General features: G+C 39.2%; 1 protein-coding gene across 11 annotated transcripts in view; it reads left to right on the top strand.

The window, feature by feature from the left end:
* The first annotated feature begins 2,652 nt into the window (after window positions 1-2,652).
* Window positions 2,653-24,482, top strand: part of NFIB (nuclear factor I B) — a 278,915-nt gene continuing 257,085 nt past the window's right edge. For 6 of the 11 annotated variants that reach the window (XM_084834525.1, XM_084834519.1, XM_084834516.1 and 3 more), the window contains exons 1-2: window positions 15,907-16,068; window positions 22,045-22,576. In XM_084834525.1, the coding sequence (XP_084690651.1) occupies window positions 16,039-16,068; window positions 22,045-22,576 (562 nt within the window). In that variant the 5' untranslated portion in view covers window positions 15,907-16,038. Of the gene's footprint in view, window positions 3,170-15,146; window positions 15,189-15,906; window positions 16,069-22,044; window positions 22,577-24,482 lie in introns of those variants that run through there. The other 5 variants (XM_084834517.1, XM_084834523.1, XM_084834522.1 and 2 more) reach the window with 4 other exon arrangements.

Genomic DNA, 24,482 nt, shown 5'->3' with positions numbered 1-24,482 from the left:
AGATTATAAACTGGGCCTTCAATTTTCAGATCATGTACTCCCATAGCAGTAAATAATGCGCTGTTGTTGTTTTTAACACTGCAGGTGATACCCATTTAATTTTTTAAAATCCAAGAAATGTGTGTATCTTAGTCCACATGAAAACTCATTCTTCTCAGGATGGCAACTTAAGTATCATAAAGGAAATTTACTGCTCATATTATTTATTTTACTATTTAATTTCACTTTACACTTCTCCATCTTAAATCAGTGGCACAGTTTCTAGGCTTCTTGCACAAGAATGCAATGAAATCTATGCACCTGAATGCCAGAATTAGGGACATGTCACTAAATTGAGATTACATTGGTTAAAAAAAAGTCCTTTGTAAAATGATACACATGATATTTAATCAGATTTAGTTGTGTAGACTGCAGTAGAAAAGTCTCTCTCTTTAAGTTGGTGGGTTAGTTTCTGATGTGTCTATGACCTTTTAGTTCATGAAAGTTAGAGTGGTTTTAGGCCTGTTGCATCAGTACAGGCTTACTATATATCATGTTCATTGTTTTCCATTCTGGCTCAGAGGATTTTCATCACTGATGAGATCCCAAGCTTTCCCCAAAATAAATAATCTAGAAACATATTTGCAGTCATTTTAATAAAGTGTGCTATCTAATGTGCAGTGCTCTTGGTCTGTGGCTTTTAAACTTCTATTAACCAGAAACAACCACACATTCTCCCTGGCATGGAAAAAGGCCTGCTAACCAGATAATTGAGTAGATGTTATGTAGTTTGCAAAGTTCATGGCACAGACTGCCTTAGCAATCACTTTCACTAAACAAAGGGAAGCAAATATTCTACAGCGCCCCCCCCCCCCCGCTTTACTGGAGATATTTCTAATTTTTGAAACGGAAGAGTGTGTGTGTGTGTGTGTGTGTGTGTGTAATTGAATCCAACCTGTGTTCATAGGATTTCAAGCTGCTTTTCCTCCTAGGTTTTGCCAGTTTATTGTTCATTTGAACACTAATTGATTTTTAGAAGTTTAATTGAAATTAATAACTGAAAAAACTAATTGTGAGCATTCAAGTTGGACTAGTGGTCCCTTTGTATTGCAAAAATAACCTTCATTTTTTAAAATTCACCCAGTTTAATCTTAAAAGTCCATAGCTTCTAAAGTCAGTCTGACTGACCTAATGCCCTAGTTCTTGATATTTTAGATTATTGCTAACAATATAATTTAGCAGTTTTAAAAGGAACATTTGAAGCTACTGATGTCTATTGTAGCAATTATACAGTCTGAATGCTCTGGGCTAAAAAAAGGCCTTTTAAAATTGTGTGAGAGGAAATGTATTTTTCAAGTACGCATTAATGTTACACTTCAATATTTATAACTTGAAATCTTTGCAATATGAAAAGTAATTATGTAATGTCTTTTTATCATTATTGTTCTGTTTTATTTAAAGTATTATAATGAATACTGCAAACATTATCAAATTGGTAATTAATTTTTTAGACTTCCTCCCTCCTAGCTTCCTCTTTTGGGTCTTTTGCTGGACTGATTCTTCCTGGAAATAACATATTATACAATTCTACTCAAGAACAAAAATGTTGGGCAGCAAGTTAAATCAGGGAAGCTATTAAACTATATCTGACTGCTAGATGGGATGAAACATAAAATACAATCATTTGTTTGCTTTTAAAAATAGGATGCTTTTAGAGGCTTGTCTATTACCAAATTTAACTACATAAATGAAGTGGCAGTTTTCAAAAGCTCTGGTTCCTCAACAGCTCTCATTATAATCAGTGTAGTTCCACAAGCAGCCTAATTTTGTATTCCTTGCACATCAGACATTCCCATTAACTAAACTGGAAGAGCTATTGACCCATACTTTCATGGACAGGTACTGGTTTAATGAATGCTAACTAACTTGGTGTCATGTATGTATAATTTCTTAAATAAATTACACAAGATTTTATATACAAATATTAGTTTGGGTTTCTGTTATTGTCTTGCAATTCTCTTTTGTTATTAGTTCTATTATCTAATTGTGGCTACAATCATATACACGCTTACCTGGGAGTAAGCCCTGCTGAACTCAATGGGACTTACTTCTGAGTCGACATGTATAGAATTGTGCTGTAAGTGGGATTTTTGTTAATAAGAACATTCTATTTTTTTCTTCCCAAATCAGTAGTGGGATTCCATGTTCTATTTTATGAAACCTTCCTCGCTTGCTCTCTCTCTCTCTCTCACACACACACACTTCTGTTTAAAAAACTCCACAGACTACTTTGACATGCACTGATTTCAGGGTCTTTGACCTGTCTGGAACTGTATACTTTATTGCGGGTGCCCCCCTCCCGGCTCTTCTCCCGCTCATTGGTTACTTGAAAATGAATATGCAAATAGCTCCTTGCCCTCCCTTTCTTTCTTGGTGTTTCATGCAGCCGCCAGGCGGAAACGAAGAGCCGCGCTTCCCACGGGTTCTGAGGAAGGGAAGGGAAGGGAAGGGGAACGGGAGGGCGGGGGGAGAGCGCGGGGTGGGAGGCAAAGGCAGCTTGAGTGGTTGGTGGTTAAGGGAAGCCGCCGCCGAGGTCCTGGCCAATCGGAGCGAGGTGGAAAGAGGCCAAGTACGCAACTCAGCGTTAGCACCGCCAGCTCCTTCTGCAGAGCCAGACGCGCGAGGGGGGGAAAGGGAAGGGAGAAAGGCAGCAACACACACATTCATAGAGACCAGCCCCGCTTGAAAAAAAAAAGGCTCAGCCTCTCCTGGACCACGTTCAAGTCAGCAACCACAACCTACTCTTCAGCGTTGCAACTCAAAGAGGAAGGAAGATTGAAAAAGAGGGAGAGGCGGAGGCGGAGGCGAAGGCGGGGGCACCTCACTGCCTTAGACTTTTTTTTTTTTTGCCTTTCTGCTTTCCCCCCAACTCCTGTAGTCAAGATTTTTTTTTTTTCCTTCTGATTGCCTTAAAAAAGCCCGAACAGTTAATTCTCTTTCTTCGTTTTTTATATATATATCTATACGTTAAAAAGACAGAAGGTCAATCTTGGAAATCTAAACAAAACCAAAACCACACCGCGTCCTTGAGAAACGCATACATTTGTTAACTGAGAAATGTGAAGCCAACGGTCCCGTGTTGTGTTACAGAATTCAGGATCCCATACGTTTAATGCAATACAGTACAATGGTATGTGGCATTGAAAACGATACGGTTTTTTTTTTAACTTGCTTGTTGGCTGTTCTCTTTTCCCCTCCCCCCCCCCGCCCCGAGATTATGTCTTTGGAGGCCGTATATGCCAACCCTTCCCCCGATCAATGGTATGATTTCTGGTTTTAGAGGATGAAGTATAAGTTGTGGATTGTTTATATGTTGCTGCTTTCCGCGCGCCCCCGCCCCCGCCTTTGGCAGCTTTTGTATGTGGGTCACACTTTTATGCCAGGAAACCGTTGACGGGAGTTTGTGTCCAAAAGTGCTAAACTTGGTACATTTCCTGCTTCCAACTTTCTCCCCACCCCGCTTTTCTGAAAACTATCTGTTAAACATGGGAAAAGATTAATATAAAATGTTGGCTGGTTAATTTCCAGCTTTGTAGTCAGTTTTGTTTCCCCATCTTCCAACTGTTGTAGATATGTATTTGGTTCCTTCTGCTAATCTCTTTTGGGGATATTTTGCTATATTGGTATATTTTCTAACTAATGTAAACATGATGTTTCTTGCATAGATTTAAGGAAATACATTTATGCATCTATGTTTTATTTGCTTGCTAGGTAATATATCTCAAGATATATCAAATGGGCTTGTCACTCTAAAGTATGGGGTGTTTATTTTGTCCCTCTGAAATGCTAATTTTCTAGTTACATATGCTTTTTGTGGCTTGTTTATTGTTTCTTTCTGCCAGCTCCGTAGTCCATATTATTTTGCTGGAAGACAGTATGTTTGCTTTTATGCTTTCATTCTTATTCCCTGGGTGTGTATCTGCTCTGCTTGCCCTCTCTTCGCCTGTGTCTGGGGCTCTGGGCCACATTTTAATGCACAATATCCCATCCATTAAGTTGTGGTTGAATGCGGAGTGTGTGAGGACTTGGCAGCTCTTGGGTTGAAGGGGGCGGGGAAGCCAGTTCGACTTTGACACAAGATGCCGATGTGGCGTGATCTGAATTATTATTAGGGCTGTGAACATGGCCATCTTTTCCTCCTGCTGCTGTTGCTCCTGGAAAGGGCTGCCATTGAACTTGAGAAGGGACAGACAAGATCTCCAAGTCCTTCCCCCTCAGTACAGTAGCTGGCAGAGAAAAGGCGCCAAAATACACAAGATTAACTCTAACTTTCTTTGATGTGATCCTGAGTGTCTGCCCATGTAATTTCAGCTATGAATCACTGGAATAAAAGTAAACCTTTGAACTACTATTTGAAACTTTTTTAAAAAAAGATCCCAACAATTTAAGAAAGTGTAAACTGTCAGCAATGTACCATAGTAACTGGGACTGATTCTTTAAGTAGTTTTTGAATAATACATTAGTGTTTCGGGAAGCCTTTGCTATACTGGTGAAACGTGAAAGTGAAGGCTGAGCGAATCTGACCTTTATGCAGTCAGGGTAAAAACTTCTAAGTCGTGTAACATAAAACATTGTGGTTTACAGTTTTATATTGAGGCCTGATGTTTGCATTTTTTGGTCTGTGAAATGGGGAAAGCTTGGTTATTAGAGACACCATCAAACCATATGTGGACAGAGGTCAAGCATACACACTGTGAGAAAGATATGTGTGTGAACACCACAGACATTTAAATAGCTGAACATTCAAAAGCATGCATGCATTATATGCAGATATTCCCTATTTCTTTTTACTAGAAAATAAATATTTGCTAGACAAGGAAAATATGTATAACTATGTAATTACTAGCAGGAATACAGTTTGATTCAGCTGTGAGGTGTTGTTTTTTTTTTTTTTTAAATAGGAACATTAACATGAAAATATATGATATATATTTAAAAATCCTGAGAATTCCATTTATTTTTCAAGTTGCAGTGGTTTTCTAAAAAAAGGATTCCCATAAAATCCTTTTAATTGAACTTGCACACACATAGAAAGAAAACTTCAGACAAGTATTTCTAGCATAATGCGTAACTTGAACTTTTTTTATTGGTGAAGAGGATTTTCCAAGGAGCACTGGATGTTTTATTGCTTAAAAAAGTATTGCCCATTTATGAATCTGCACAATGTAAAACTGTTAGGCTTGCAAATATATTTAAGCACACTTTACTTAAGTTCGAAAACTGTTTAACACTGAAGGCTTTAGAACAAAAGTAAATGTATTGAAGGAGATATTAATTTAAATAACATGTTCTTGTGTGTGAATGGTATATTGGGATAACAACAACTCTAAATAGGGGAAAAACTAAAAATGTTATGTATGTATAAAGTGTAGAGGAAAAATATCATTTTATGTAATAGGGCTAGCTGAGATTGTGGATTAACATTAGACTTAGCCTCTTGGTTTCAGAGTAACTAAAGTAGAGCTGTCTCACACAATGGATAGTACTTGGACTCCCATATTATCAGTGATCTAGATGTAGGCCTTTCCCTTTCAGCTTTCACTGCCCTCTTAGAAATATAATTGCCAAAGCACTTTGGAATGCGTGTGCAAAGTTTTTCAGTATCGTGTATTAAGGCAGAAAGAATAAGAGCATTTGTTTCTGAGTCCAGTAGAATGAAACACTGAATCGTTGTCTACAGAGAATGGTGGGGGGAGGGAGAGGCGAGAGCTAGACCGACCTTTCTGAGTTTCTAGTTTTTGATTAAGCATACAGTTGAGCCAGCTAACCTCCTATGTTGCACTGAAATCAGTGCTGCTTGCTCGGTGAGTTTCAAACTGTACATATGCATGAAATCTAGACAGACAGATAGGTATGCAATGCCTTTAATAACTGTGTGTATGTGTATACTGGCAGTAAAATAATTAACAATGTAATTTCTTAACTTAATTTTGTCCCCACAAGACAAATATAAATATATACCTAGGTCTGGGATATTGGGAATGAGAGTGAAGAACAAATCTAAGTTGCCCTGTATCATCTGGTTTATAGACATTAAACAGATAATTGGATATCTGTGCTATATATATAACAAGTGACTTTTGTACTATATATAGCTGTATATCTTTGATTGTGACCTTTTTAATTAACTAACTTTTTTGTATTATGCATAAATGCCTAATCCGTAAGGATGGTCTCTGGAAGAGTGGAGGGGTCCCATTGTGGTGTGGCCAATACAGGCCTTTTATTGGATTCCGTAGTATTTTGTATCATCCAATTCTTGGGTTCAGAGGCCATCTCTCTCTCTATATTTACATGTTTCATTCTCTATCAGGTTCAGTTGATTTACTGCTTGTATCCCATATGCAGCACTCAAAATTAAAGGTTGCTGGTAGATGAGAGATAATTCTAGAATGCAGTTTTGAAGAAACAGTTGTTGTGTTTGTTGTTGTTTTTGCTGCACACCAATTATGTCTTCAAAAGTGAGTTGTCTTTCATTTTGAAATATTTTTTTATTAAAGACCTCAGTATAATTGTAGTACCATGGACACCAAGAGCATACATACATTCAAAAACAGTCATTGCATTATTTATGTATTTATTACATCACTAATCTGCCCAATAATCAATGTTAAAGAAAAGTAGATGTACTGAAAGTTGTTTAATTGGTTTGTTTAGTTCAGAAGGTACAATTGTGTGTCCTAATTAAAAGACATGAACATTTTATATATTTTCTGTGAGTGTATTTATTATTTATTTAATTTCTATCTCACCTTTCTACACTGGAGTATACACACTACAGTATAGTTTGCTAGATGTTTTGCCTTTTATAGAGGAGTGATTTCTTACACAAAATCTATTGGGATCATTCTGCAAGAGAAGAGTTGACAGTAAAGTATCTTCCGGGAGGACATTTGAGTTTGGCATATGTGTGTTATCTGTTTATGCTTCTGTATACTCTTAAGTAATTATTGTACTTTATGTCCTCAGGAGAAACTTTCTAAACCTGGTGAATGTTGTTAGCATGTGGTTATTATGCTTGGATTATTAAAGATGGGCATTTATTTAGATGAATCACAAAACAATTTCCACTCCCTTTTGAAGGATGTCTTTATGGAATGGGCTTGGTTACTCTTGGCTTTCAGTCTTGTTCCTGGAAAATCCTGCAGTTACAGTGGTGTTTATGAAGCTAGTTGCGCTGGTTTGTTCCTGTGTCAATGAGGGAAAGGCCAGGCTGGGCTGGGCTTTGTGTCTGTGGAGCACCTGAGGACACACAGAAAGACATAATCATATTGTTTCCTATCCCCTCTCCAGGCACCATTCAGACACAGCTCTGTCTCCTTCTTTGTTTCTTCATGCTGGAAATGAAAATGAGTTTTCTGTATTTTGTCAGCTTCCATTCAGTATGAATATTGGTGCTGTATTTATATGTGTAAGAAGATCAGCTCCTAAGGCTGCAATCCAATACACACTTATCTGGAAGTAAGACCCATTGAATTAAATGGGACTTACATCTGAGTAGACACGTACAGGATTGCGTTACAACAGTGCAATCCAGAGCATGTCTAAGCAGAACTAAGCCTCATTGACTTCAATGAGGCTTACTTTCAGGTCGGTGTGTATACTATAGGATTGCAGCCTATGTGACTCTGCCCCCTTTTTTGTATGTGATAATGTTAACTCTTATCAGAAGTGTGCCGCAGTAGGTTACTAGTAGTTATACTGTTGTTAGTGCCTCAGAAATCATGTTAATAATCAAAGGTGCTCACTAGTGGTAAGGTGATAGTACCATTTATCCAGCCACTTTGATACACTGTGTCAGATGGCGTTACAACTTACCTAATGTACTCCTCTTGAACTTTATTTATTTATTTAACAAAAAGTTATCTGGGTTACTCACAGGAAGAAAACAAGAACTTACAGATAAGAATACAATAAAATAAACTGCAGCATTAGAACAACAGCAGATATGATCAAAACAGATAAAAGAAAACAAAGAGTAGAGTATAAAAAATTGTTAGAGCTAAAGCAATGTTGAAAGCTACAGCATGATTTAAAAGGCTTGGAAAAATAAAAAGATATCTGCCTGGCACTGGAAAGACATTAGAGTAGGCACCAAGCAGACATCTCTGGGGGAGGTATTTGAAAAGGCCCTTTCACTTGTACTTGTAGTATCTCACTTGGTAGGGGCACTCAAAGTAGGGCCTCAGGTGAAGATCAAATCAATTCAGTACTTGTGGGAAGAAATAATGCTTCAAGTACTGATGCCCCAAGCTGTGAAGGGCCTTAAAATGTCAACAGCAGTACTTTGAATTGGGCCTGGAAATGGAGTGGAAGTCAGTGAAGATGACAGACTACAAGTGTAATATATTTGTAACATATAACCAGTGAAGGAAAAAAAATGCTGTGAATGCTGTTCATTTGCCATTGGTGGCATTTGGTTATGCATGTAGCTTCTTCTTTGATGACAGAGACCTGGAGCACATCTTAGTCACCACTGTAATGTTTCTGAAAATGGCATAGCCCATAAGATTTAGAAATACTTTCCACATTGGGCGTTCATGTTTTGTGGCTCTGCATCTTCTATTAGTCGCCACCAGGGATATGGAGCAGGGGCATGGAAATACACTTTATGATGGTATGTCACCTTATGTGTGTCTATATGCTACAAGTTGGTAGGCTTAGTTGCCCCAAGGTGACCATTTTTAGTACTGTCCTCATAACAACAGTGTATGTGCTCTAGCCTTAGGAAGGGGTGTAATGTGGTGTATGAGTATAGTTGTGAAAAAACTGATCCAAAGCACTTGACATTTATTGGCAAAGCAGAGGCTTCTGTTTTAATGTCTGTCTTTGTGTTTTCTTGTGTGTGTGTGTTTAGCAATTTTAGATCCTCTTCAGAATCAATATAGTACCATTAAATTTGGTATTCATATTCAAAACATAATTCTAAGAATGAAAACCACCTTGATTCACCTCTCACATTTGAAGGTAGCAGGGAGAAAACATTAAAAATGTTATAATTATGATTATGCAAGACAGATCAATTACAGGCTAAAACAGAATTCAGCGCACAGGGTGTCTGTCCGTACAGGTGGTGGTGCTGGAGGATAGTGGCAGATAATTGTGAAACAAATGAACAATGTCAATGGAAGTACTCAATCATCGGTCCCCTACACTTGTTACTTGTAAGAAGGAGTCTACATAAGACCAAGGGACAAAGGTGTAATGTTGCTGGCCCTACCTCTAAGTTCACATGGCTTCTGTCTCCACCCACCCACCCACCCACCCAATGTTCATGTGTTAGTTATGGATGTCTGGAGAGGTGACACTTCTCCAGGAGCTGGAACACAGCCCCCAGGAAAGCTGACTTGCATAGAGGTCTGCACATGTAGGCTTCACCTATGCAGATATCAACACTTAATGCATTAATTGAGGGCAGAGGAAGCTGTGTGATCTTGGGGCAAGCATGGCACTGCTCTCCTTTGATCACACAGAGGTGGCTTCACATGAGAAATGTGTAAAGGGGGCTGCAGTAGCTAGCAACTAAATAGCACTTCAGAACGTTCATAGCTCTTCACATATAATATCCCAGTAATCCTTACAACAACCCTGTAAGGCAGGTCAGTAGTATTATCCCCATATCAAAGATGGGGAAAGGGTGAAGATTGTGAGATTGTAGCTTACCTAAGGCCAAGTAAGGTTCGTATCTGAGGGAATATTTTAACCAGGGGCTTCTGCGATTGCACTCATGCAAATATCCTAAGTATGTTTACCTGGATGTAAGTCCCACTCAGATCAGTTGCTTTTACTTCCAAATAAAAGTGCAAGAAAGCAAAGTGGCTGTCTGATGAGGCTTTACAAGTAGCTGAGGAAGAAAGGAAGTGAAAAGCAAGGGAGAAAGGGGAAGGTAGACCCAACTGAATACAGATTTCCAGAGAATAGCAAGGAGAGACAAGAAGGCCTTCTTAGATGAACAATACAAAGAAATGGAGGAAAACAATAGAATGAGACAGACTAGAGATGTCTTCAAGAAAATCAGAGATCTCAAGGGAACGTTTTGTGCAAAGACGGGCATGATAAAGGACAAAAAAGGCAGGGACTTAACAGAAGCAGATGAGATTAAGAAGAGGTGGCAAGAATACACAGAAGAGCTATACAGGAAAGATCTTAATGTCCCTGATAGCCATGATAGTGCAGTCACTGAACTTGAGCTGGACATCCTAGAGAGTGAAGCCAAGTGGGCCATAGGAAGCATTACTAACAACAAAGCTGGCGGAAAGGACAGTATTCCAACTGAGCTATTTAAGATCCTAAAAGGTGATGCTGTTAAAGTGCTGCACTCAATATGCCAACAAATTTGGAACACTCAGTGGCCACAAGACAGGAAAAGGTCAGTTTACATTCCAATTCCAAAGAAGGGCAATGCCAAAGAGTGTTCAAACTACCATACAATTGTGCTCATTTCACATGCCAGCAAGGTTATGCTCAAAATCCTACAAGCTAGGCTTCAGCAGCATGTGAACCGAGAACTACCAGAAGTACAAGCTGGGTTTTGAAGAGGCAGAGGAACTAGAGATGAAATCGCCAACATTTGCTGGATCATGGAGAAAGCAAGAGAATTCCAGAAAAAGTCTATTTCTGCTTCATTGACTACGCTAAAGCCTTTGATTGTGTGGATCACAACAAACTGTGGCAAATTCTTAAAGAGATGGGAGTACCAGACCACCTTACCTGTGTCCTGAGAAACCTGTATGAGGGTCAAGAAGCAACAGTAAGAACCGGACATGGAACAACCGATTGGTTCACAATTGGGAAAGGAGTACGACAAGGCTGCATATCATCACCCTGCTTGTTTAACTTATATGCAGAGTACATCATGAGAAACGCCAGGTTGGGTGAATCACAGGTCGGAATTATGATTGCCGAGAGAATTATCAGCAACCTCAGATACGCAGATGATACCACCCTATTTGCAGAAAGCAAAGTGGATCTAAAGAGCCTCTTGTTGAGGGTGAAAGTGGAGAGTGCAAAAGCTGGTTTGAAACTCAACATTAAAAAAACTAAGGTCATGGCATCTGGCCCCATCACTTCCTGGCATATGGAAGGGGAAGAAATGGAAGCAGTGACAGATTTTATTTTCTTGGGCTTCAAGATCACCACAGACGGTGACTGTAGCCATGAAATTAAAAGACACTTGCTCCTTGGGAAGAAAGCTATGGCAAACCTAGACAGCATAGTAAGAAGCAGAGACATCACCTTGCCGACAAAGGTCTGTATAATCAAAGTTATGGTTTTCCCAGTAGCAACGTATGGCTGTGAGAGCTGGACTATAAGGAAGGCTGAGCGCCGAAGAATCGATGCTTTTGAACTGTGGTGCTGGAGAAGACTCTTACGAGTCCCCTGGACTGCAAGGAGGTCAAATCAGTCCATCCTAAAGGAAATCAACCCTGACTGCTCATTGGGAGGACAGATACTGAAGCTGAAGCTCAAATATTTTGGCCACCTAATGCGAAGAGAAAACTCCCTGGAAAAGATCCTGATGCTGGGAAAGATTGAAGGCAAAAGGAGAAGGGGACGGCAGAGGATGAGATGGCTAGATAGCATCACCAATGCAATGAATATGAACTTGAGCACTCTCTGGGAGAGAGCGGAGGACAGGAAGGCCTGGCATGCTGTGGTCCATGGGGTCACGAAGAGTCAGACACGACTTAACGACTGAACAACAAAGCATGGACAAGATTGCAGACTTTGCTTCTATCCTACATTACCTCTCATTTACCTTAATTTAAAGTAGGTCTACTGCATTAATTTGTGATACACCAGATGAAATGCAGATATGTAAAGATGGTGGCTGCTTTGCATCATTTTTTTAAAATGCTGTTGCTTTCTATACAATGTTGCTTTCATTATTGATGTCTGATGACACTGCCTTTAGTTCTTACCTTGTGTTCTATTCCTTCCATCTTTTCCTGATTCTGGCTTTGGAGCTGATAAGCATGTCACTACTTGTTTGCTATTTTATAGTGTTTTATGTTGTACTTTGTGCTTTTAATTTTTGTGAACTGCCCAGAGAACTTCTGCTATTGGGCAGTATAGAAAGAAAGAAATATAGTGTAAATGGTAACAATAAAACATAAAAAAAACATTAAAAGGAAGGCAGTGAAGTAGCTAAAGCCTCAACTGCTGCTCCGCAACCAGAAATAGGAACCACAAAATAGTGAAGAGGCATCTGTCCCAGTAAGAGTAGGGATTCCAACAATTGTGCCAAAGCGAGGAGCCTGTTTTAAAATCAGAACTCACAGAGGCAACCTTTCTATAGTTTAAGGTTTGAGGATATAAAACAGGGATGCAGAACCTCAAGCCCAGGGGCCAAATCAAGCTTTCCAGGTGGCTCAGTCTGGCCCTCCAGGGTTCCCTAGAGGACCACACCCTCTTCCCCTGGCCCCACCCCCTTTCATCCAAATACCAATCATTTGGTGGCTTCCCAACTTTCCCCATTCAAAAAGGCTGAAATATCTATTTTAAAGCTTAGTTGCTGGCAGTAAGAGCTTTAAACTAAAATATGCTGGTATTTTGGCTCATTCCTTTTCCTGTCAGTCCTGTCCACCACTGGCATGTGGCCCCTGAAAGCATCTCCAAAGTGGAATTCGGCCATTGAGCTGAAAGAGGGTCTGCACCCCTGATTTAAAACAACATGGAAAAGGGAGGCAGGGGAGAGTAATTACCCTTAAACAGAGACCTGTAATAATGCCTTGTGCAGGAGTCTTAACAGCTGAAAGAGGTGAACATGTGTCATTAATGAATCTGTGCCAAGAGGAATGTCTTTTATGGCAACTTAATGGAAGATACACTGAATATTTAGTCAGAGAGAAACTCCAAAACTGGGACAGTCAGTCCCCAACCCCAAGGACATGAAGGAAGGTAGATTGAGCATTTTCTACAAATGGTTAAAATAGTTGTGTGTGGGTTAATCCTAAAATACCCTTACCATGTTTTGTGCTAGTGCATTTTAAAATGCACTAAATTGTCACTTTTTAGTGCTCCTTAATAGGTAGGAAAGTGTTATGTATATAACGGTTTTACACCGTTTGGAAGTGCACCTACATTGAGGTGGTTTGGCTTTGAAGGGTTAATATCTGGTCCTAGCTATTTGCTTTGACATTACCTGCTTTGTATGAGTCCCCCTCGCTTCCACCCCCTCCTCCAGCTTGTAAATTTATGTGAATTGCAGCTGGTCGACTTGGCAAGCTCCCCTCATTAAGAGCCCCCTTTGAGAACGGGCTGTGTTTGAGTATTTCTCTAATGAGGACAGGACGGGGTTAAAAAGTGACCATTTCATGGTTGACTTGAACCTGCCTGCTTCTCTTGATGTGTCGTTGTGAAATGCCTGACGTGAATAAATCCCACTTTGCAAAAGGAAAAGTCACTGGTCCCCTCAGGACAGTTTACATAGGCGGGAGGGGGCTGAAAGAGGACGCCCACGAGGAAAGTTTACCTGAGGCAGGCTGGCGCTGACCCTATTGAAGCGCTCAGGCATCTCGGTTTTGCCTGTTTGGGTTCGTCAGGTCAAAGTCTGCCGGATCTGAGGCAGTGACGAATGCTGGTATCTATTTTTTAAAAAGGGGGACACCTCTTATGACCGTATGCTGCTGTAATATTCTGGTGGCATAAGTTTGAAAATAAACGGCCGGTTGGTAGTCTCATAAGGCTGTGCAAATGGACTTGCCCCATTTATTTCGAAGCTTGTAGTCCTTTTGCAGTCTCCCCTTTAACGATTCTTTGGGGGACTTCCAAAAGGGTTGCCCTGTTAGTTTGTTGAAGCAAAAACAACCAAGAGTCCTGTAGCACCTTAAAGACTAACACATGTTTGATGGCATAAGCTTTCCTGGGCTAGAGTCCACTTCATCAAATACACGAAGTGTTATCCTCAGTTGGCAGGTATATAGATATACACGCATGGGCGCAGAGGGGGAGGGGGGAGGGAATGTTCCCAAAGTGACTTCCCGCCTTGCCGCACAGCGCGAGAACGTTGCTGGTGTCCGTGCGTGTGTGTTTTTAATTCGCTGCTGCATTCCTCAAGCAAAAACCGCGCGCGCGAACTCCTTCCTGGCACGAGCTGCTTGGTGAGATTGAAAGCAGACTAGCGGGTTGCTACCGCGGGCTTTTTGTTTTTCGCCTCCCTCGGCGGGGACGGGACACGACCCATTCCCTCTCCGGGCCGAGGAGAGAAAAGGAAAAGCCTGCCAGAGAGGGGCGAGAGACAGCCTATTCGAAAACCCTACCCGCGTATGAGCGAATCTTCTTCTGCCGGGCGGGGAATGGGGGCCACGTGGAAGGGGCTCCCCGTGAGGATGGTGTCTCCCCCTCCCCCTTGCCATCAGACGGCCTTGCGAGAACATGCTGGCCCCAAGAGCGGGTGGGGGGAGAGAAGAGGCAGAGACACGAGCGAGAGTCCAACCCCCCCTTCCTCCCCTGCCAAACATTTGCTACACAATGCAGTGACCTTGCTCCGCATGTAGGCGACAGACAGGGTAGCGGGGTTTGCAGACGCTGCCTGAGCCGAGAATGTATGCAAAGGAAGACCCCGCGACGCACATTTCCTCCCCGCTCCATTCTTGTTTAGCTAATTAGTGGCGAACTGGCAGTTTCCCGCGTTGTAGCCCCCTCCTCCTGATACGCCAGATCCAGAGTCCACAGAGCGACCGGCTTTCGGTTCGCTTTCTCCCATCTCTTTTTCTGCCCCCCCCCTTATGTGAGGGAATTTTCCAGTGGACCCTTTTCACAAGCAAAGTAGGGTTACTCCTCCCCCCCCCGCACTCGTGAAGAACTTTTGCTACAATAACCCCCAGTTCTCCCAAAGAGAAATGCTCTCAACTCTTTACCGAGCCCAGTCCCTTCTTGTGTGAGACAGGGAGCGAGAGAGAGTGGAAGAAACAGGCATGTTTGCAAAATGTGCAGCCGAGCTCTCGTACAGTACGAGATGATGATTAATAAAGAGGGAAGACATGGAGAGGGGGAGGGGAGAGGGGGCTGGGGGGGGGGGAAAGGAATGTGTTTGCAGCAGCAGCGGGGGGAGGAGTGTAAGCGTCGCGATTGTGTAATTAAATAATAAATGAAACCCTGAAGTCGGATTTGGGGAAGAGAGCTTAAACGGGGACCAGAGAAGTGCGGTCGGTAAAATAGAATCTTCCCTCTCTTGAACTTCCAGGTTTTGCAGAAAGGAGTACATAGAGGAGGGGGAAAGAAAATAGGGGGGGGGGGAGAGATTGATCGTTTTGAATTTTCAAGAGATCATTTTTATTACAGTGGGCGTTCGGAAAGCAGGCTCTGAACATTATCCACAGAGAAAGGGGGTGGAGGGTAGGGAGTGGAGACAGAGGCACAGGCTGCTGCGAGAGGAGCCCGGCTTTTGCGCGCTGCTGCGAAGTGTTTTGCAGCCTTGGGGGACGCGCACGCACACTCCCTCGCTGGCGCTCTAGTGCACAGGGCTCTTCCTTGCAAAGTTTCGCCTGCCATCAAACGCCAGGATTTTCCTGCTCCGCTCCGCCGCTACAACCTTGAACTTTGGCAACGTGGTTGACAGTACCGTGGTGTATCAACCAGCTAGCAGCTTCTCCGAAGCAATTGAAATCCGGGAGAAAAAAAAAGCAACGCGAGGGAGGAAAAAGTCCTGTCCCCCCCCCTTAACTCCCTGCATTCCATTCACCCCCCCCCATTCCGCCTCCTCCCGCCCCAATCCACCAGCAGCAACTGCAACAGCAGCAAGACGGAGCCGCCGAGAACAAGAGGGTTAAAAGTGTAGATTGGATTTCACCCCGGGAAATCTAGCGCTCGGAGTGAACTTGAATCTTTGGCTATTTAAGGAGGACTTGGGTTTGTTGCGAAGTTGTGGAGATTCAAGGCAGAACTCGCTCCTGATTAGATTCATCTTTAGTCTCAGATGACTGTAAAATGAATAGATGAAACCGTTGCCCTTTTGATACTTTTCTCTCCGCAGAAGTGCATTCTCAGAGCGAAGTCATGATGTATTCTCCCATCTGTCTCACTCAGGTATAGCCGCCTTTTCTTTAAAATAACAAACTTGTGTTCGGGTTGCGGATGGGTAGGAATAGTTAGAACTGTTCAAAGGGGCGCTCCTTTCGCCTTCGGTCTTTATTTGTAAAACTAAACTATTGTACTTCTTTATACATCTAAGTCATCGAGGGGTGTGCGGGGAGGGGGGCGGCGGATGAAAGAAGATATTTGAAAATGCCAGTGGTATACAGATCTTGCTAAATTTGTATTGCAGAAGTAACACGGAAAAATTAGAATGCTTCTAATTAAAAAGTAGGTTGGAATCCCATTGATTGTCCAGAAAATATTGATCCTGCTGTTTTTTTCACTTCTTCTGTTGATACACTGAGTGTCTACTTGAGAAGGCTTAAGGGGAAAGTGTTCCTTTATTTTTAATTAACCAATTGTGTAACATAATACCATCCCATGCTGAATTAATCATATATATATGTGAGGTTCGTTGAGAAAAGATGATCGAGGAGTAGGTTATTAATTATTTGGTTATCCAAGACATTTTTCCTGATTAACTCTGGTGTTTGTAACTTTCTAAAGTCAACACCCAAGGTCAAAAGCAAAAGTAAATCTTTTCTGCCGCTTTGGGCCTGTAGGCATTTGTATTCTTTTGGACATTAAAGAAGAGTAATTTTATATATTGCATATGCATTGATTATTTTGAAGAACATTTGGACAAACTAACATTATTTAACAGAAAATATGTTCATGTAAAGAAAATATGTAGTTTCAACATATGGTGAACCTTATTGTGATGTTTGGTGGGATAAAAGTTTTAGAACAAATAAATAAAGGAAATGGAATGCAGATTTAGATCCAATATAAATTACAGCATAGAACATGCCATATGAGTGTCTGTAGTATGTAACATTAGTACCATTTATCATCCATTAAATTGACAGTATAGTCCAGGTAGTGTGTGAAGCTGTGGCTCAGTTCTGAGCACTTCTGGCTAACAGTCTTAACAGGATGAGATTTGAATGGTTTAATCTACATGGATATGACTAATAGCTGTGGAAAAAAGTAGGGCTTATTTAATATTTTGGTGGGTATTGTGATAGGGTGAAAATAATTAAGATTTCATTTGAAAATTAGAAACCATTGTGTTTCCAAAAGACTGAGGCATTCAAGAATTATGAATGAAGATTTAAACAATGATAAGGCTTATTGGATACAGTCCTGTAGCTTTTTGGCTGACACGTTTTTATTGTTTATATTTTGTTTGGCATCAAAGTGTGATTAACTTAGGGATCTTTCCAACAAGTAAATGTGAACTTAACTGGCACAAAACAGGTGAAAAAAGGTGTTGTAAGATATCTGAGATTTTCTTAAAGTCAGTACTCATATATGTACCTGTATGTCTCTTGTTATATTGCCATATACATTCTAAAATCTAAAGTACTGTTAGATTTCATTTCATTAGGTACTCTGCTCTGTGCAAAATGTAATACTTAAGGGGACTTCCACCACAATATTGAAAGCATTTGCTTAGAAGTAAGTTTTGCTAATTTCAGTGGTGCTTACTTGCAAATACATTATTGCTGTCCTAATCTCACTATTTGGTACTCTGTGCTGATATTAGAGACATACTGGAGTTTACATTAAGTTTTAAAAGTAAGGTGCTTCCAGTTTATAACACAGAAGTTATTCTCCATTGCTATTTTCTGGCCTTATGCCTCCTTCCATATGAGGTTTAAAAAAATGTTTCTACAGATGCTGTTGAGTGAGTTTTATCACTTACTTATTTTGCCAAATTCATAGTTTAAAATGACACTTTTGGCTGTTGCAAAACAAAAGCGCTGAGGTTCAGTTTGTATACACCCCACAGCTATGAAACAGTTTCATGACAAACCTAGCAATACATTAATTTAATTCTGCTCCAGTGGTTCTAAGAAATACCTCCTAATTTTGGAATGAAGTTTAGTATGTACAGTGCTTTTCTAAGTCATGTTTGCTCTGTGAATGTGCAAGTCATTCACTTTTTAAGACTGAGTTGCATATCATTGTGTTTTTATACAGTTGTGATAAAATCTAGCCAAAAATTGTTTTTGAAAACCTGCCCTTCTTCCTACACTTGCATAGTGGTTGAGGTTTATTGTCATTATAGTGCTGACAGCACTTTACAAATAATTTGCGTTTAGAAGTCTTAAAAACTATTACAATAAAAAGAATAACTAGTTGAATAAAAACATGTGCAGAAAAAGTATTTGTTATGCCTGATATTTTTTCCTTTAAAGCATCTATATGAAAGTAGCAGTTGGAAGTAGGAATTGTTGCTGTGATCTGAAGCATACTAACTTGGGGTCACATTAAGCTACACTGAAATCAGCAGGATATAACAGTGAGTGAGGTGTCAGTAGGCATTCTACACCTATGAAACGTATATCTGTTAAGTATAATGGAAGATTAGCAGTAGAATATGTCCCTTCCCTGTTTTGTGCAATTAATATAAACTTTGCTGTGGTGTATGACATAGCTGTTCTATACTTTGTAGTATTCAGGTTATTAAGAATCTTTTTTAATCATCTAGTCATATAAGTAGCCCCGCAAGCTTGAAACTCCCCCCACCATCATTTAATTCTGTGTAAAACAGAAAAAATCCAGCAAAATAGTGTGCATATCTTTGAAGACATTCCTATGGAATTACCATAATTTTTGATAGAATAGTCTATATTTACTAGAAAAGGAATTGATGGGAAAGTAAGTATTAACTGGAAATACTTTTTCATGTTATTTTGGAGAACGAACTTGGCCTATTTATACTGCAGTTGCAGCACACGCATATACACGCATACAAATGTAAATACAATTTTACAAATACTCTGTATTTACTTCAAAAATATATTTTTGTACAAATTGTCAATGCATATGGATCCAACTGGAACGTTTGTTAAAACACTTGAAAATCTTTAACTTCATAATCTTTGTTGGAAAGTATAGTTAAGATTCTTGAGTATTCTTTATGTTGCTTCTTGCCATATGCAAGTGCCACATGCAACTTTATTTCCTGTATTCTGCCTATCAGTACTAGCTGCAAAAGATCAGATTTCATAAATGGCATTTTTAAACAGTTTTGAGGAGAATGGATGTGATGGCAGATCTCTATTAGAATAAGTTTTGAGATGTTTCTTGTCAATGTTTTATTTTTAAATATTCTAGATGTATATTGAAGATTATAGTATAATTCTATAATACAACTTTATGGCAGGATTTGCTATTCTGATTAATGCAACGTTTTTAAAAAAATTTTAAACTTTTTGGTCCACATTAAATATTTGCTGTTCTCAGTTCCACCTTCATGGCAATAAAAATGTTTCCAAAAACTGTACATGTAGTAAGTTCACCAGATTTTAGCAGGCAATTATACAGTTTAAATATACAAGTTACACTGCTTGGGCTGCAACAGCATATTTACTAGGGAGGAAGTCCCATTGAATTCAGTTGGGCTTACTTCTTTGTAAACATGACTAGAATTACACTTTGTGGAATTAAGTGTGATCCCTAAAAGTACAAGTGAAATCTTAGACTTCATAATTTTCTAAATAAAATGTAAAATACTATAACCTGAATCTTACGGCTATATTAGGATCACTGGCAACAATGTTAAGTAGTATAATTATATCTGGTATAGTAATTTTTAGACTGTACTGGTTAGAGTCCCCTCACCCTATTCCAATTCTGTGCTTTTCAGCATTTCTTTCATACTTGCTTGCTTTACCACCTTTCTCTTAGAGGTATTATTAAACTCCAGATTTCTTTAATGAGGATTTTATGCAGGTCAGTTTCTAAGCGAAAAAAACAAATTTAGTAGTCAAGAAAAAAAATGCCACTAGAGTGCATTGAGATAGGGAAGTCTTATCATGGGCTATGGTTGCTCTGAGCTGTGCTGCCTTCCCACACAAAGAGCAGATTGTGGTTTAACTCTTTCCATGGTCTAGTTTATGTGCCCTCAGAGTTACAGAAACCTTCAAATCTCAGTGGTCACAAAACTCTACTGGTCACTGTAATTAACAATTATTTGGCATTTTGCTTCACTTTGTATTTTAATCTTTTTAATCCTGTATGATAGTTCTGTTTTGGGTCATTTTCCCTCTGTGGGAGGGAAGGTTTATAAATATCAAACCAAACTTGCAATAATTTTGTAGCAGAAACTCTGAAGACTTTGAATTCTCCTTACCTGTAAAAATGCAACGCTTAGAATACAGACTATTTAGTAATCAATGTTGGTGCTAGCATAATTGTTGTTATTTGTTTAGTACTAACTCCTTGGCTTGAAAACCAGCAGCTTACATAAGTGATTTAATAATTTAAAGCTGGAAAATATATTTCATCTTTCTATCTAATTTGCACTCCATCTTAAATATGTATTGCACAGAAAAATGTTAATTTGAAATTAGTAAGGTTGCTTTCAAATTAAATGTGTTTTAGTATTAACATGTATATGTTTTGTCCTCTTGGAAAATCGTATTTGATTCTATAACATCATAATTTTAGTATCAATATTGTATTCTTTGTAATGTGGTAAAGTTTAGTTTGAATGTATATGATTAAGTGAAATAAATAACTATTTAATATAGTTTAAGAACAGAAATGTAAGCTTAGAATTACTCACATAAACACATGGGGGGGGAGCAATAACATTCCCCTTCTTTCTCCACAGTTTTCTCTCAAAATCACACTATGATTGCATTTGCTATGTATCTTTAGACTGTTTTGGATACAGAATAATTACATATGTGACAAAAGTCACTCACGAATCTGAACATGTCTGTCCTACTCCACAAAGTAATGTTAATGTATACAGCCCAAATTTAGGCTCTATCCTTTAATTGAAATAAATACTAAAATTAGGCAAATCTAAATGAATGTTGAGGTAAAGCCATATGAAAGGAAGACCTCTTTGGAACTATAAATACATTGCATGTATTTCAGAAAAGCAGGATTTACCCAGTGATGCAGTGTTAATGTCACCCTGCCACAGGGTGCTGAAGCACAAAGAATGCAAAGTTTGTGCCAAGTTGTCCTTTTTCATTGTGTGCCTCAGATAGATTTTTAGGGTGTTTCGAATAATTGCCACATACTTGTGATCTGTTAATAAATTAACTAACTTTGTGAAGCTTTGAACCCCATATTGGAATGGAGTAAAACTGCTGAGACACCACTCATTTAATTTTAATTCTCAAGTTCATAAAGTTTTATTTTGTAAAGTTAGGAAGGAAAATTATGAGGCGCACAACATTTAGAAAGTCTGATTAGGGTCTTGTATTACGTGCTTTGTCTCTTGCCTCCTTTCCCTGTTTCATGATTTCTGTAGTTACTACTGCTGGAATGATACTATTTCATCATTGGAATGTTGGGTGATTGATAAGAGAATGGATCATGTTTAGTAGCGCATGCTCTTTGTGTTGTTGTTAGTCTTCTGCTGAGAGCATGCTCCAAAAGCGGGAACTGTGTAGCACTGCACTTAGCATGTATGTGCTTTGTGTTTCTATGCCACAGAAGAGAAATGAGTTATACAATTCACTACTGCCTTTTCAACATTTCTGCTCAGATGTCTTACAAATCACAGTGCCGTATTTTGTAAAAATGGTAGTGCTTGGTGTGCTAGTAGATAAATTCAATCTCTAAATGTTGGAAGTCACAGATAGCTTTATTTTTAAGTTGTATGCCAGTTTGGTCTGAAGACGGGGTGGGGGTGAGGGGTAGGGATGTTATGTAAATTAAAACTTAGTATTATCTTCCAGAAATGAAATAAGATGTTTTTTAGACCACTCGTGTGTCTTTTCTGGGAGTTGTAACTGCTTAAAGAAAAAAAGAATATTGCTTAGTAATGCCCATGGTAGTAAGCCTACAGAAATGATAAAATTGTCATAAATTGTCAAGAAAAACCCGCAGTATCCCCCATGCAAATGAAACTGATATTTCAGTTTTTGTATTCTTTTCCCCTGCTTTTTCCAACAGGATGAATTTCACCCATTCATCGAGGCACTTCTTCCACATGTCCGTGCAATCGCCTACACTTGGTTCAACCTTCAGGCTCGAAAACGCAAGTACTTTAAAAAACATGAAAAGCGAATGTCAAAGGATGAGGAAAGAGCAGTCAAGGATGAGCTACTTAGTGAAAAGCCTGAAATTAAACAGAAGTGGGCATCCAGGCTTCTCGCCAAGCTGCGCAAAGATATCCGCCAAGAGTATCGGGAGGATTTTGTGCTCACTGTTACTGGGAAGAAGCACCCATGCTGTGTATTGTCCAATCCTGACCAGAAGGGTAAGATTAGGAGAATCGACTGCCTACGGCAGGCAGACAAAGTCTGGCGTCTGGATCTAGTCATGGTGATCCTCTTCAAAGGTATCCCCTTGGAAAGTACGGATGGAGAACGGCTCATGAAATCCCCCCATTGCACAAATCCAGCACTTTGCGTTCAGCCACATCACATAACAGTATCAGTCAAGGAGCTTGATTTGTTTCTGGCATACTATGTGCAGGATCAAGGTAGGTTATTCTTCCATATGAAAATGTTGAACTCTTAGATCTTTCTTTTCTTTAAGGAAAAGCTTTCAACAAAAAGTTTACTCAGCAGTGTTGGTATGTCTGCGCATGTACGCTGTCCTGTAGGCATGTATGCAGGTGCATGCTTATTTGAATATTTATACCTCTGAGTGACAGGTATATCTGAGAACACATTCTAACCTCTGTTGTAAAAGAAAGTTCAGAATATTAGGGATGTTTTTGGTGTGCATTACAGTACCAAAGTGTTAAATGATGATACATCTGTTTCTGGCATCACTGGTATAAGCAAATGCAATCTATAGCCACATATTTATATTCAGTTATATGAAATAATTGCCACTTAAATCTTTTATCTATTAGCTTTAATGAGAAAATACTCTAACCACTATAAAAAGTCTCTGGGTCATGGAATGGCCTATAAAGCATCTGGATATTAATACACAGTTACGCGTGAACACCTGATGTTATTTAGTGGTCTTACTGGTGTTCATAGCATGGTTTTTATCCAGATATTTGTACCAAATAATGAATTCCATTTTAACATACATAAAGTTTCAAAAGGGTTGCTTAAATAAGGAAATTTGAAATTACATTAAAAATCTAGGGAAACACTTCTGCAGTTACTGTCAGAATTTGTTTTGCCATTTAGACATTTTTCATTCTAAATCCAAGTATATGCATATTTTTTTCTTTGTGTACCTATTTAGCTAAAAGCCTCTGACCAGCACTGTAGGTTGCAGAAGGAGTCATACAATAGACATGTCTATCTTAGGAGTAAACTTAAACCACCATAGTGTTCGCAGATGGCAGGTTTTTGCATAAATTGTCCTGATGTTGGAAAGTGGCTCAAAGAAATGCAGATGGGAAGTGTTATCTCTTGTCCTAATATAAAATAAGGGCATCTTAGATGAAAATTGACTGAATAATATATGAAATTAAAAGTAAAATGTCTTTCATTTGGCTAGTGACCTTCACATATTACATTTTCAGTGTTCATAGTATTGCTTTCTTTTACAAGATTGTGTCCAGTTTTGTTATGCTAATTTCCAACCCTATATACACTCATAACAAAATATGATAAATATATATTGCAGGATCAATGTATGTAGTGAAAATACATTTCTAGCAGCGGAGAACAATTATAAACTTTAGGGAGGCCCCTAATTCAGAGCAAGTTGATTCTATTTCAGTTGCATTGAAATAATAGAAGTTAAGTCCCATTGATTTCAATGTGATTTAAGCACAACTTACCTAGTCTGGATTGCAGCCTAGTTTGTTTTGCTATGTTTTACACCTGAAAATTCTCATAAAAGTAATCTTAAGGCCGCAATCCTATGCCACTTACCCGGGAGTGAGCCCCATTGAATACGATGGACCTTATGTCTAAATAGTCCCATAGGACTTACCTCAAAGTACAAATCCATAGCACTGAATTGCAAATTAATCTTGGAAGGAAAAAATAATAATTTTCTATGATGTTTTCAAATTAATTGTGTTAAATATACATTTTGTTCACCCCAAAGTGTATTTAGAAAGGCTAAAACATAGTTTTTATTAAAATAACATACATTAAAGACAGCTAGTGGACTGATGATGGAACACTTCACTGGTTTGCGTATCATGTCCATCAGAAAATTGACTACACAGGAAAATAACATAGGGCATCCCTTGTTCCTGTCTAGGTGTATTTCTTCAGTGCTGTGCTTTGAAGTTGACAAATTTGTAGCTTGAATTGATGGGAGGTTTGGGTGGATGAGATAGTTTTACTGGTGGTACCAAGTCGATGTAATGGACTGTGTAAGATTTGTCAAAATAAGCCTGAATTATGAAAACATTTCCCCAACATTGCTCCAACATTTACAGTATTTCTTCAGTTACTGATAAAAAA

This window comes from Heloderma suspectum, chromosome 2 (genome assembly GCF_057233095.1).
Source record: "Heloderma suspectum isolate Gila_16-S chromosome 2, 16-S_ref, whole genome shotgun sequence".
In the NCBI taxonomy this organism is placed as follows: domain Eukaryota; kingdom Metazoa; phylum Chordata; class Lepidosauria; order Squamata; family Helodermatidae; genus Heloderma; species Heloderma suspectum.
Note: the sequence above shows the minus strand (reverse complement) of the source record. Positions and strands in the feature narration are given on the sequence as shown.